The sequence below is a fragment of the Tauraco erythrolophus genome, chromosome 6 (genome assembly GCF_009769465.1).
Source record: "Tauraco erythrolophus isolate bTauEry1 chromosome 6, bTauEry1.pri, whole genome shotgun sequence".
In the NCBI taxonomy this organism is placed as follows: Eukaryota; Metazoa; Chordata; class Aves; order Musophagiformes; family Musophagidae; genus Tauraco; species Tauraco erythrolophus.
In genome coordinates, this window is record NC_141470.1 from 16,700,962 (window position 1) to 16,713,702 (window position 12,741).

General features: G+C 39.6%; 1 protein-coding gene across 1 annotated transcript in view; it reads left to right on the forward strand.

The window, feature by feature from the left end:
* ANO1 (anoctamin 1) overlaps window positions 1-12,741 on the forward strand; it is an 83,758-nt gene extending 71,017 nt beyond the window's left edge. Inside the window, 11 exon segments of the mRNA XM_086613185.1 lie at window positions 1,280-1,481; window positions 2,188-2,299; window positions 2,937-2,994; window positions 3,086-3,186; window positions 3,628-3,697; window positions 3,699-3,774; window positions 5,266-5,418; window positions 7,665-7,717; window positions 9,386-9,570; window positions 11,364-11,469; window positions 12,481-12,741. Coding sequence (XP_086469311.1) covers window positions 1,280-1,481; window positions 2,188-2,299; window positions 2,937-2,994; window positions 3,086-3,186; window positions 3,628-3,697; window positions 3,699-3,774; window positions 5,266-5,418; window positions 7,665-7,717; window positions 9,386-9,570; window positions 11,364-11,469; window positions 12,481-12,741 — 1,377 coding nt within the window.

Genomic DNA, 12,741 nt, shown 5'->3' on the forward strand with positions numbered 1-12,741 from the left:
TAGAACAGAAGAGCTGGAAACGTTAGTGAAGCTGTGACAGACTTTAGCAGATTGATGTGGTTTGCAGTGGGTTTTCCTCAGTGAAAAAAATTCAAGCATTTTAGTGTTTATAATCTAAAATCTTTTCAAGAGCTTGAATTTCTACTTTGCCATCTGTTTCCAGTAAAGAAATAAGAATACCTAAATAGGGGTAGGGGAAAAATGAGGGCACAGAAATGGAAATTACTACCACCATTGATGGGATGAAACTTTAAAAGTACAGAGAGTCCTCTCAGAAAGTATCAGGAAGTAGAGAGAACGGCCTCGTTTTTATACCAGACTTTTTTGAAAGAAATGATGTGGCCAATTGCAATTCTGATTGCAAGGATTCTCAATAAATCAGTCCAATTTGGGGTTATACCATATAACAGGAGAATTGCAAACAGAGCACTTAATTCAAGAAAAAGGTAAAATAATGATGAGAACAGCCTTTTTCCATTTGCTGATAAAGCATCAGCATTTAAAACAGATTCGAAGGAAATAATAATTCAAGACATGGAACGAATTGGCAGATTGATAAAAAAACTCAAGCCCTATCCAAAGGCAGAATATGCCAGACTCAGTTCATTTGTTTTTCTGGGATAGAAATTCTGCTTTGGGGTTGTTTTTTTTTAGTATTTTGTTTTCAGAAAATGGAAATGCAGTAAATCTCATCTTCTTAGCTGAAGAATTGGTACCTTATAAGAAATTAATTAAAAATTATTCCTCTATTTAAGCAATGAAAAATTGAGTATGATTTGTGCACCTTTACACTGCCAGGAAATGTCTTGATTTAATCAGATTTAATTTCAGTTTGGGATTATGACAGCATAGAGAGCATGAGTTAGGGTATTTGAAGGCTTGTGTGCAGACTTGAGGTGAAATACTCCTCTCTGCTTGAACTCTGGCTTTCTTTTATAATAAACAAATACCATGTATATATGCTGCTGCTGTAAGGGCTGAAAGGAAGCCTGCTAATACTTTGAATATAAGCAAGTAGTTTACATTTAGGTGCCTTTAAAAAAAAAACCACTTTTGCATGCGATTGCGGCATCATTGTCAGTTTTTTCATGTGACGCTCAAATTACTAGCAAAAGAGGATCTTTTCCCATGGTTCATAAAGTAATTGGGAGCCTTAATGAAGAATAGGGTGGACTTGGGATGTGGCCCAGAGATCCCATTTTTAAGGTCATTGCTAAGTCCCAAACAAAGTATTTATAGTTAAGTCTTTCCTAAGAGGCTGCTCGATTCTTACTTGCAGGTTGGGCTGACGTTCGCGATCGTGTTTGGAGTCATCATATACAGGATCTCAACTGCAGCGGCGCTGGCAATCAGTTCAACTCCCTCAGGCCGGTCAAGCGTTAGGGTCACCGTCACTGCCACCGCAGTCATTATCAATTTGGTCGTCATCATCATCCTGGATGAAGTATATGGCTGCATCGCAAGGTGGCTAACTCAGATCGGTAGGTTCAAATCCTTGACTGATATTTGCTAGAGTGATTTTAAATGAGAGGACCCAAATCATTGACTCTCATGATTAACTTCAAAGTGGTGAGCACGCCCAGGAAATTCAAATGTGTGGCTAAAATTCTAACCAGCTGCTTACAAATATCAAAATGCACATGGATTTGGCTTTGGTTTTAAAGTTTTTTTTCAGCAGTGGTAGTGCTAATCACTATCCAGTTATGAGTGACGGGGATACACAAGAAATTCCTGACCTAATCTTAAGCTTCACGCTTCTATATCACGCAATTACTATTTAGTTTTCTGCTATTTTTTAATGGGCATAAGACATGTCACGAAATGCAAAATCGTTGAGTGCAAGAAAGCACTGTTGAAAAAAATTTTCTGAATCATTTCCAAAAGCATCAGTGAAAAAAGGTCCAGCAATCTTTTCAGATAAGTTCTTGTCCATCTGCAAATGATTGTGGTGGAGGTCAGCAAGATGTGGAATGAAATTGGAATTACTGTTGTAACACGATCCTCAGCAGATTGACCAGTGACTTCAGTGAGGCCATGTTGCCTTAATATATATATTGCTATAAATATTTGCACCTCTTTGTTTAAAAGATGACTGATTTTTTTCTGAAGTCCACATTTATAAGACCTTGAAATGTTCCAGGCAGGATAGTTCTTTAACATTTCTTATCTGTGTCACATTGGTTCCAGAGGTGCCAAAAACTGACAAGAATTTTGAAGAGCGGCTGATTTTTAAGGCTTTCCTCCTGAAATTTGTCAATGCCTACACACCCATTTTCTATGTTGCTTTCTTCAAAGGCCGGTAAGTAAAGCAAAAGGCTGTTCAAGGTTTCAGCTTGTTGCTTGTGAGACAGCTGTAGCTGAATTAAGACTGTAGTTGGATGATAAAGTAAATCTGGTTTCAAAACTCCTCAGTATTGACTCAAAAACCCTGCAGCCTCATGGGATAAAGCAGGGACTTGGTACTCCGCTGTTTCAAATTTGTTAAAGCCATTTTATTAAGATAACTTTGTACATTCAGATACAATCTCCCATCAGGCTATTTACCGTTGTCGGATTTGCCACTCTTCTTTTATATCATAGCAAGTATCAGCTCTCTTCTTGCAACCAGCATGAAAGCACAAGGCTAAAATAAGTACTTCGTGTGGCACATTCCAGCTAGTGCAACAGGAATGAGGATTACCTTAGAGGATTTCTGCCCAGATGTGCCTATAATATTGTAGAACACAAGACTTGCAGTTTTTCTGAGTTGTTTCCTCAGTAAACAGGACTTACTCTTTAAAACAAAACCGAAGATAATTATTCTCATTCACTTTTTCAGGGCTAAACATTAGGTGGTCCCACTCAAAGGCATAGAGTTTGACATAAATGACTTTAGGAATCAAATATAAAAATATAAAATACGTATGAATTTTATCATTCTAACCATTGTGCCCTAGATTTGTCGGACGTCCAGGAGACTACGTCTACATTTTCCATTCTTTCCGAATGGAAGAGGTAATTGCATTTTTACCCTGTCTGTGATTGTGTTGGGTGGGAGTGGGGATGCAGCAGATGTTCTGACTGATGTTTCCTCTGTCCGCCCTAGTGTGCTCCAGGCGGTTGCCTAATGGAGTTGTGCATCCAGCTCAGTATTATCATGTTGGGCAAGCAGCTGATCCAGAACAATTTATTTGAGATTGGCATTCCGTAAGTAGTGACTTCTGGTTGGTTTTTGTTTCGTTTTGTTTTTAAGCATGTGTTTTCCATGATACCCTATGTATCCACTGCCCCTTGATGTGAACATGGTTCATAGGCTACCTGCAAGATTTTTGCAGGAAGCCTGTGTCTTCTGTATTGCCAATACCTGCATCTTCACTGCAATTACATCCAGCAACTTTGAAAAGTATTAGGCAATCTATTGCTTTCCTACTGGTTAGCAAGAGGTGTAATACTGAATGCCTGATTCCTATAACTGTGTTTCAGTCCCTGTGTATGCTGATCTCTGATACTTTTAGTGTATTGTGGCTCTTGCACAGTTTTTATGAAAATAGGTATGGAGCTTATTGTATCTGTTAATGTAAAATAACTAAAAAAATGGGCACGGTGACCGGAAAGGCATGCTAATGGAAGCATTTTCATTTCCCCCAGAAAAATGAAGAAATTTATACGATACATGAAATTAAAGCGTCGCCGTTCTTTAGACCATGAAGAGCACGTGAAAAAAAAAGCAGCGTTACGAAGTAGACTATAACCTGGAGCCTTTTGCTGGACTTACCCCTGAATATATGGAAATGAGTGAGTGAGGTGGAAAGAAGGCATTTTAAACCTTAATTGTTCTGACTAATTGGGATGGAGAGCTGAGGCTTTTGAGCTGTTGGTTTGGTGGACAGCGGATATGAGGCATAACTCACTAAAACATATAGTCTCGAATGGTAGCATATTTCAGCCGAGGACTGGCTGCTTCAGGAATGAATTGTGCTCTGTGCTGTTCATGAACCCTTACTTTAGCACTATATTTTAGATACTTTCTTTCAAGCCATGTCATGTGTCACTGTCGGGAATCAAATGCAAAGGATTCAATGGCATAAACTTCAGATTGTGAAGCACATTGTACCATCAGTTGCACCCTACATTGGAAATAAGTCACTTAATTCAGATTTGACAATTTCCACTGTGTATTCTTACACTAGATTGTTTCTGTTTTCTGAAATCTGGATTAAATCTTCTGAGAGAGATATGTGCCTGTAGATCAGATTGTACTTAACAGATCACATATAATCTTTTTTTCAAGTAACGTATTACGTTCAGTGAGTGATACGGAAATTAAGCACTGGATGTCAGCTCTACATTGCTGTGGCTGTACAACTACATTTCTTTTCCTACTTTCATCTTTGGAAAGGCTGAGAACTGTTCGAGATAATGCTATTTGCCACAGTATCAGATATTCCTGAAGGATCTATCTTAAAAGAGCGACTTTATTTTGTATTTTAAGGAATGACTAGGCAAAAATGGTGGTAAAGGATAATGACGTATAATACTACCCAACACTGGTATGCCCAGTAAATGCAAAGGCACATTTGATGTTGTGCCTGATGACCTTGATGTTCAGAGTAGTTAAAACTGATTGAAATGTAATGGTACAAACTACGAGGTCATGCTGTCTGCTCCTAAAAATAAGAAAAAATGCAGTTAGTGAGATCAGCATTTGGAAGTAACAGAGGAAGAGAAAGACGGGGCTATAATGGTACCAGGATGGCTATGACATCAATGTGATGTCCTCATCAAACAAACCAAATATGATCCCAGGTTGTAGGAAGCAAGTTATTCCCAATAAAGGCAGAGAATCAGTCGTGTCCTTTTCGAAGCTCCTAAGTTTCTACTCTTCTGAAGAGAAAGCTTCCAGTGGGATTAGTAGGGGCTCAACACCTGCCGGGTGGAGCATGTCAAGTTTATGTAGAGCTAACATGGTTGCTGCCGTAATCTCACTGCTTCAGATCACTCCTGTGCCAGCCTGGCCCATGGCAAAATTGTTTTAGGAGCTTCTCCATCCTTCTGGTTACTTTGCTTTGCCTCGGCAGCCCCAGCTTTTGCAAGAGGGGCAACTGGCCCTCCAATGCCCAAACAGAGCAGCGGTCAGGCAAAGCGTGCCTGACCCAGAAAAGGTGGTTGTCTCCCAGCAAGTGTCATCATGTTAGAATTTGGGAGTGGGGATGGCACTGATGAGATGATGAATGCATTCGATAAATACTGACCACAGCCATTGAAACGGTTGCTTTTTCTTTTCAGTTATTCAGTTTGGATTTGTAACTTTGTTTGTTGCATCCTTCCCGCTGGCGCCTCTGTTTGCTTTGCTGAACAACATCATTGAAATCCGTCTAGATGCAAAAAAATTTGTTACTGAGCTAAGGAGACCGGTAGCAGTCAGAGCAAAGGATATAGGTATGTGCACATTGCTATTGTTATCCCTGTCTGTTTATTCCTGGATTGATGGCAGGATATTATTATGCTGAGTGAGTTTCATTAACAGGCAGATATTTATAGGAAAATTCAAAACATTAGACTGTGGCTTAACTGTGAACTCTCATAACTTATCAAGGCTTTACTCTTAAAATAGAAAGACCAGAGCTTTAAATTCAGATTAATATTTTATTAAGCAAACAATACCACTTTTCAAATCAAAATGATCAATACAATAGCAAAATATCTTGCATGGTTCTGCACATCAACAGTTCTCCCTGGCAATGCAGTTTTCTTGCAGAAGTGAAAATTTCTGCATTTAATAACTCTGGACTGGGCTGGAGAAATACACTTGGGATTGATAGGAGACTCAAAAGTCTGTGGGTAAATGTATCCCTTCGTCCTTCCTCAGCATGAATGTCGGAAGGGTGAAGCTTGAAAGCTGCAGTGAATCTAGCTGGAACGGGGCTCTGCGGTTGTACGGTGACAACAGACCAGTCCGCCCCTTACTGCGGGGGGCTAATAGCTATGGGTACATGTAACGAGGAAGCTATTTCTCCCGAATGTTGGTTACTTACAACTAAAAAGGTCATTAAAATAATTGTTCGTATTACAGAGCCAGTCAGCAAGAGCAGAGAAGTTCATGATCTGTTACCATACTCGGTGTTCGTTCTGATATTGTACAAGCAGAGTTGTTCCTTGGGCTCATCCTTGTGCCCTAGGATCATCCTAGACTTGCAGAACACATCGTGTTTTGTCATGCTACTGCCCTTACCACGACGGTGCTTTTTGCGGTGTTTTGTGGCTGGCTTGTGATGCTGCAGGCTAAGGTTGCTGATGGAGATGTTAGAGGGGGGTGTTGGTTTTTTGGTTGTGGTTTTGGGATTTAGGGGCTTTTGGGGTTTTGAGAAGGTGTTAATTGCAATTTATTGCAATTCAGTCCCGCTCTTGTGGGTGAAAGAACCCCAGTTCTTTCAGAGGTACCCTAAAGTCAGAGACTGCGAGATGGCCACAGACAAAACAGACAAGTTTTTAGGGCAGGCCTCAGCAGAATCAGGAAAGGGAGAAGGTCCCTCCTGCTAAAGGCAGTGGGTAACCGCTAGCAGCAAACAGAGGTCGATCTCTGCTTCCACTGATACTGTAATATCCTGAAGTTCAATTCTGTACTCTGTCCAGGCTGGCTTGTGTATGCTGTGCCAGAAGACCAAAGCTAGATGAAGTATGAGTTGGTTACCAAGCAAAGGATTAGGCCAGGCTGGAGGAGTCTTCCAGGGATGTCACCCTGTGTAAAGTCTCCTACGTCTTCCTTCCTCTTCAGACCCAGAAGAGGAGAGTATCTCATCAGGGCTGTAACCATGTGGATCTGGTAGCAGCCCTGGGTTTTCCCATCAAGCCTGAATCTTGCAGTTTGTGTACTTCAACTAAAGAGAAACTTCCAAGCTGTCACAAGTGACCAGGAGCCTGTTAGAGAGGTCAGGCACAAGGGTGCACGGCAACGTACACTAAACCAGCACTTTCTGTAGACTCTTGGGAAGCCCTTCCATGAGGAATGGGATCTGGAGATAGGGAAGGAGCAGAGCTGTGGGACTTCATGCATCATCCTCAGACTAAATCCAGAGGGGTTGAACCTGAGTCAGTATGGGGTTGGTACTACATTTTGTATGCACAAAGCCCACACTGAGGAAATCTGTGTCTATATGATTTCCAGATGCAAATGGAGAATCCCGTTGAGTGGCTCTACTGGAGCTTTGCTTTCTCAAAACTGAGGTAGCATCAACAGTGATGAGAAGGTGTAGGGACAGATTCAGGTAGATCCTCAAAGCTGGTAGACCAGTATGTTCTGCACCACGTGTGTGGAGGTTCCAGCTCCCTATCTGTAGCTTTCTTATTCTCAAGCATTTGAGAAGTTTGAACAAAAATTTCATATATTTTTCTTTTCTATCTATGCTGGCATTCCTCTCTCTCACAAATGCCTTCCTCTTCCTCAAAGAAGCTTTTAGTTTAAAACCTAAAAAAAATAGGTGCCTAAACATAGCCTTGGAAGACAGGGTTGGGCTCCCTTTGCTTAAAGGCCATTAAATTAATCTCTTATAACTTATTCTTTATTTATTTAAAATATGACTCTAGTTTGGCACAGTCTTAAGTGCTCCTAACACTGTTAACTAAAAATGTAATTTATTTAATTTTAATGACTGGAACAGCATTTACATGTTTGTCTCCTTCCTCAGGAATCTGGTATAATATCCTCAGAGGTATTGGAAAGCTTGCTGTCATAATAAATGTAAGTAATTCGGCATAAATAAAATTTTAGTTCAATAGACTGGCTTTTCCATTCTGCGCCATTAGTTTTACTTCAGCATCAAACCCCCTTAAAATCAAGTGAATGTATATGATTTAGAAATTTTCTGAAATATTAGAGAATCGAATGCAGTGTTTAAGTTGTGATCGTAGTAGCAACAATACAAAATAGTATTTGTTGCAGCTTTTCTTCCAGAATGTTTTTGTAAAACAGTTTTGCCCTCCAAACAAATAAGGCCACAGCTGCTTACTTTTGCTCTTTTGAAATGCTGTCACTAAGATGATGTACTTTTTAATTTCAATGCTAAAACCTATTTAGGGTCAGGTAGTCAACTGGCTGTGAATTAATTCAGCTCATCAGAGCACAGTGTCCCTCTGTTGAAAACCTGGCCTCGAACTGCGTTGCTCTCACTCACATAGCTCTGAAAATCCATGAAAATATTTTTCGTTTACTTCAACAGTGAACGTCCCAGCCCTTAGAATATTTTAGCACACCTTAGTATATCCATTTATGTACTTATAGAATATTCTATATGAATAGACATCCATGTTGACTGTTTTCATTGCACCCCACATGGTGAAAGATGAAAAAACAGGCTGAATGACAAGCTGAAAACATGTTTGCAATGCAGCAAACTAGCAGCTGTGTAGGGCTTACAGCCACGTGTCCATGAGCCCTCTTGGCTTTTTTGCCACTATCCAGACTGGAAATCCATTTGCTTTGCCCACAGATGTCTGTTGTGCTATGGCCAAACCATTCTTTTGGTTATTTGGGATGCTGCCTTAATTTGTCTTTACCATTTCTCCTCTTTTCCTTTGGAAATAATTTCTGGTTTTTTCTTTTTTGGTCCATGTAGTCTCTCTTTGTCATTATCCAGTGTTATTTTTCTCCTCTCTGATCTATGTATTACTCCTCTTTATCATACAATAAGTAAAACATTTTGTACTGTGTTTTTGTTCCACATGTACATGAGATTTATGCCAGTGAGAATGTTTCATAATAACAACAAATGAGAAAGGCTAAAGTTATGAAGAACTCAGCCGAATTGGCTGTCTTGCGTTTTCTGTATGACATTTTTAGAAAACCTTTTTAAATATCCAAATAAAATGCAAGTTTTGAGACCATAAAAATAAAACTGGGCTCAGTCTGCTCATCTTTTTATCTTGATGGAGTTAAAAGCCATACACAATTAATGGCCTTTTGCAACACAATGAGAATTTAGAATCAATTCACTGTCAGTTGTTCGCAGAACAGAAAAGTACTTGGAAACCCATCAATTGGACCTTATACAATGCATCAGGGACAAGCTGTGACTGAGGGACGGGGAAACAGCGCCGTGTTTTGCTTTCTTCTGGTGCTGGGGGGTACGGCCGCTTCGTTCTCTGGGGAGTTCAAGTTGTTACCACGTAGAAATCTCAGTTGGCGTGGAACTCTTCCATCTAATATTCTGCAGCTCGGGAGAGTAAGCAGTAAATACTACCTTATTGCAGCAGTAAACAGTCTGTTTTTAGGGCCCCATGGGCTGCAGTCTTCCCCCTTGTTTTCTGAAGCAGTCCCTGAGTTGCGCGAGTTGTTTGAGCGAGACGTACTCGAGTATTTTATTAACTTCGCCACTGCCTGAATATTCCGCTCTTTACTCTTACGGCTTAGGCATTTGTGATCTCATTCACATCCGACTTCATTCCACGCCTCGTGTACCTGTATATGTACAGTGAGAATGGCACCATGCATGGCTTCGTGAACCATACGCTATCTTCTTTTAATGTCAGCGATTTTCAAGCAGGAACAGCTCCAAACGACCCCATGGATCTTGGCTACGAGGTTCAGATATGCAGGTACACCCTTGAATGATAACTAATTTTAAGTATTTTCACAGCTGACTAAAAATGGGACAAATTTTTACGTTTCTGGGGCAGGTCCGTTGTATTTTCAATACCTTTTTAGCACCTCGGTAGCCTTTTATATCAGATGGACCCATTGCCTTGAACGTCTTGGGTCACATGTTAAGCAACCACAGAACTTGAATATGAAGTACTGCTCGTTTTGGGCAATAGATATTAGCGTTGTTAAATTCAGTGTTTGTCAGTGTAAAGATTTTTATTATGATGTATTCCGTTTTTCAGGAAAGGAGACAAATAGTGATAAACAGCACAATGATGCTTTAAGGGAACAAAATGATGTCACTGTGATGTCATGTCGTTGTATCACATGCTGCTGATATAATGACTGTGACTTCATGGTACATCTCTCTTTTTTGTCCAGTTTCTGTAGCAATTCCTGATGAGAGTAATAGCATCTTTGTCTGGACTGGAACTTAAGACTCACTTAAAATGTCATCATACAGGAAATCTGCATGCCTCTAACTTATTCCTACACGTTATTTTCATTTTTAAAGGAAAATTATTGTTGCATATTTCAGCCTATGAAGCAATCTAGGTCAGTGCTGAAATGCACGCTTTGCCTAGGCTTCCTTAGATATCCATCATCTTCCAAACAAACGTTTCAATGCTTAGGATTGGGAACCAAAGCCAAGTATAACAGTGAAACACTCAGACCAGCAAAACTGAAAGGGAGGCAATGGCAGTAGGAAGGGAAAGAGGAGAATAAGGAAGGAAGAGACATTCCCAGAAAGGAAAAAAGAAAGATGATTTGGTATCCATACACTAAAATATCACACAAACTGACCAGGAAAAAACCCCACTTTTATAACTGTATTACTTTTTAATTTATATTCTTTATAAATTTGAATAGGGCAAATTAATCTGCTGAAATGACTGCTAAACAGAAAAATCACTCTGAGATGAAAGAAAAAAACAACCAAAATTGCCTGAGTATTAGCATTGCTTGCTTTTACTTTCTCCTGGTTTCCTTCTGGTGATCTCTGGGCACAGAATAAACGAGGTTGGCAAACATGTTTTTAGCACAGAACTTACAGAATGGAAGTGTTAGTGCCATGGTCCAATGCAAAATGCCAGGTTGATTTACCTTCTAGTCCCAGCCTCTTTCTCCTTCCCATCCCATTGTTTCTTCTTTATTCCAGGGATTTTTAAGTCATTTGCAAATACGGAGCCCTAGTTCTTTCAAAACATTGACAGGATGCTGTGGTTTTAAATTTAATGTATTTTTCTTGGTCCCATTTCTAACAAGTTATTGTTGATTAGCTCAGAGACTTCCTGTCAGCCATAGCTAAGGCAAAATTCTCACCTTCTCTCTATATGACAAAATCCAGCTGAGACCTTTTGTTAATTGTAAACAAGGAGAACACACTCTATGGATCCAAGATCAGTATTTTTGTCTTTAAAATTAGTCTGAAAAATATACGTTGGGTTTTTTTTCGCCAATCTTAAAAGAAAATAAATTATCTGAGCTATGTAGTTTACAGTCTTCATGCAGAATTGATATTGTTTGTACTAATCAGAGGATATTAAGATTGAAGACTTTAATTTTGAGTCTTGAAGGCTGTGGGAGACTTTCAGCTGTGTCTTGTTTCTGAGAGGTTAATACAGAGTCCTGCTGTAATAGTGAACTTGCTTTTAGATGGTTCAATTTACTGTTTGACTGGTATTAATTCCTCATTGTGCTAAAATTTCTGAATGACATCGTTGATTTATGGAGTTTTCTTCTGCAGATATAAAGATTATCGAGAACCTCCTTGGTCTGAAAACAAGTATGACATTTCAAAAGATTTCTGGGCTGTCCTAGCAGCAAGATTAGCATTTGTGATCGTCTTCCAGGTAGGTTATACTGAAGGCACTTTCTATATGAGAAAGAAAAAGAGTTACTGTATTTCTTCAGTTACACAAGGCAAGGCATATTTGGAAACAGAAGATATTTTCTTTGGCCTAATAACTTTTCTCAGCTGTTTTGTGGAAAAGATTTGGCCATCCTCGTTCACCCTCTTCCTCCCATCCGCCCAGGCCCAGATATATCCCCAGTGGAAACATTCATCCCCAGGGATTCTCTGAACTGGTTTGATGCAGAAGCAACTTCATGACCTTAGTAAGCAGCAAAGCACAAGGCTGATACTAATGAGGTCCCACCAATTGCTCCAGTAGGACATCAATGAATTCACTGAAGCAGCATAAATTTCATCCAAACTCATTTCTAGACCTGGCCAAGAAATGACATTTCCGAAATTTCCTGTTTAGAGTTTATCTTGCATCTGAACAAGGTGGTAAAATCTTGTAATTTTTCACTAAACAACATTATTCGATCTCAACAGTGATGCTGGTTATTGTGACACAAGTGTTTTAAGTCTATCTTATGTAAACAGCTTGTTTCAAATTCAAAACTTTCATTCTTTTTTTTTTTTTGACAAAATATATATATTTTTGCAAAAGACTCTCCCTTTCATTGAATCAAAGTTTTTAAATCGGAAACATTTCATTGGAATGTATTTTACCAACTTTCGCCATTTTACCTCTTTCTATTTGCTTCTGCCTTTCTGATGTAAAACTTGTAAGCCATTTATCGATGACAGTATCTCCTTTGGATTTCTAAGTGGCTGTGACAGTTTTGTACATAAATCATAGAGATCTGTGCCTGCCTTTTTCTCCTCTTCTAGCATGAGCAAGAAGTTGAGGTGAATTTGGCTCAGTATTCAGGCCTGCGACATGCCACTGAGCCCAACTCAAATATTGTCCTTTCTTCATTCTTCCTTCCTAAGTAAACTAAAAATGGCCCCTTCCCCTACAGTCATCCTTTCATTTGACTTTGCTGACATTTTCTCACAATTTCGTTTTCAGAACTTGGTCATGTTTATGAGTGACTTTGTTGACTGGATTATCCCAGACATTCCCAAAGACATTAGTCAGCAGATTCATAAAGAGAAAGTTCTTATGGTGGAGGTCTTCATGCGAGAAGAACAAGGGAAGCTGCAAATGCTAGAAACCTGGAAAGACAAGGACAAGAAAAAAGGTGAAAACTGTAACAATCACAGCCCCAGACTCTCCAGGAGCCACAGTGGGAGCTTGTCCTCCTGCCATTCGTATCCTCTCGACGTATAG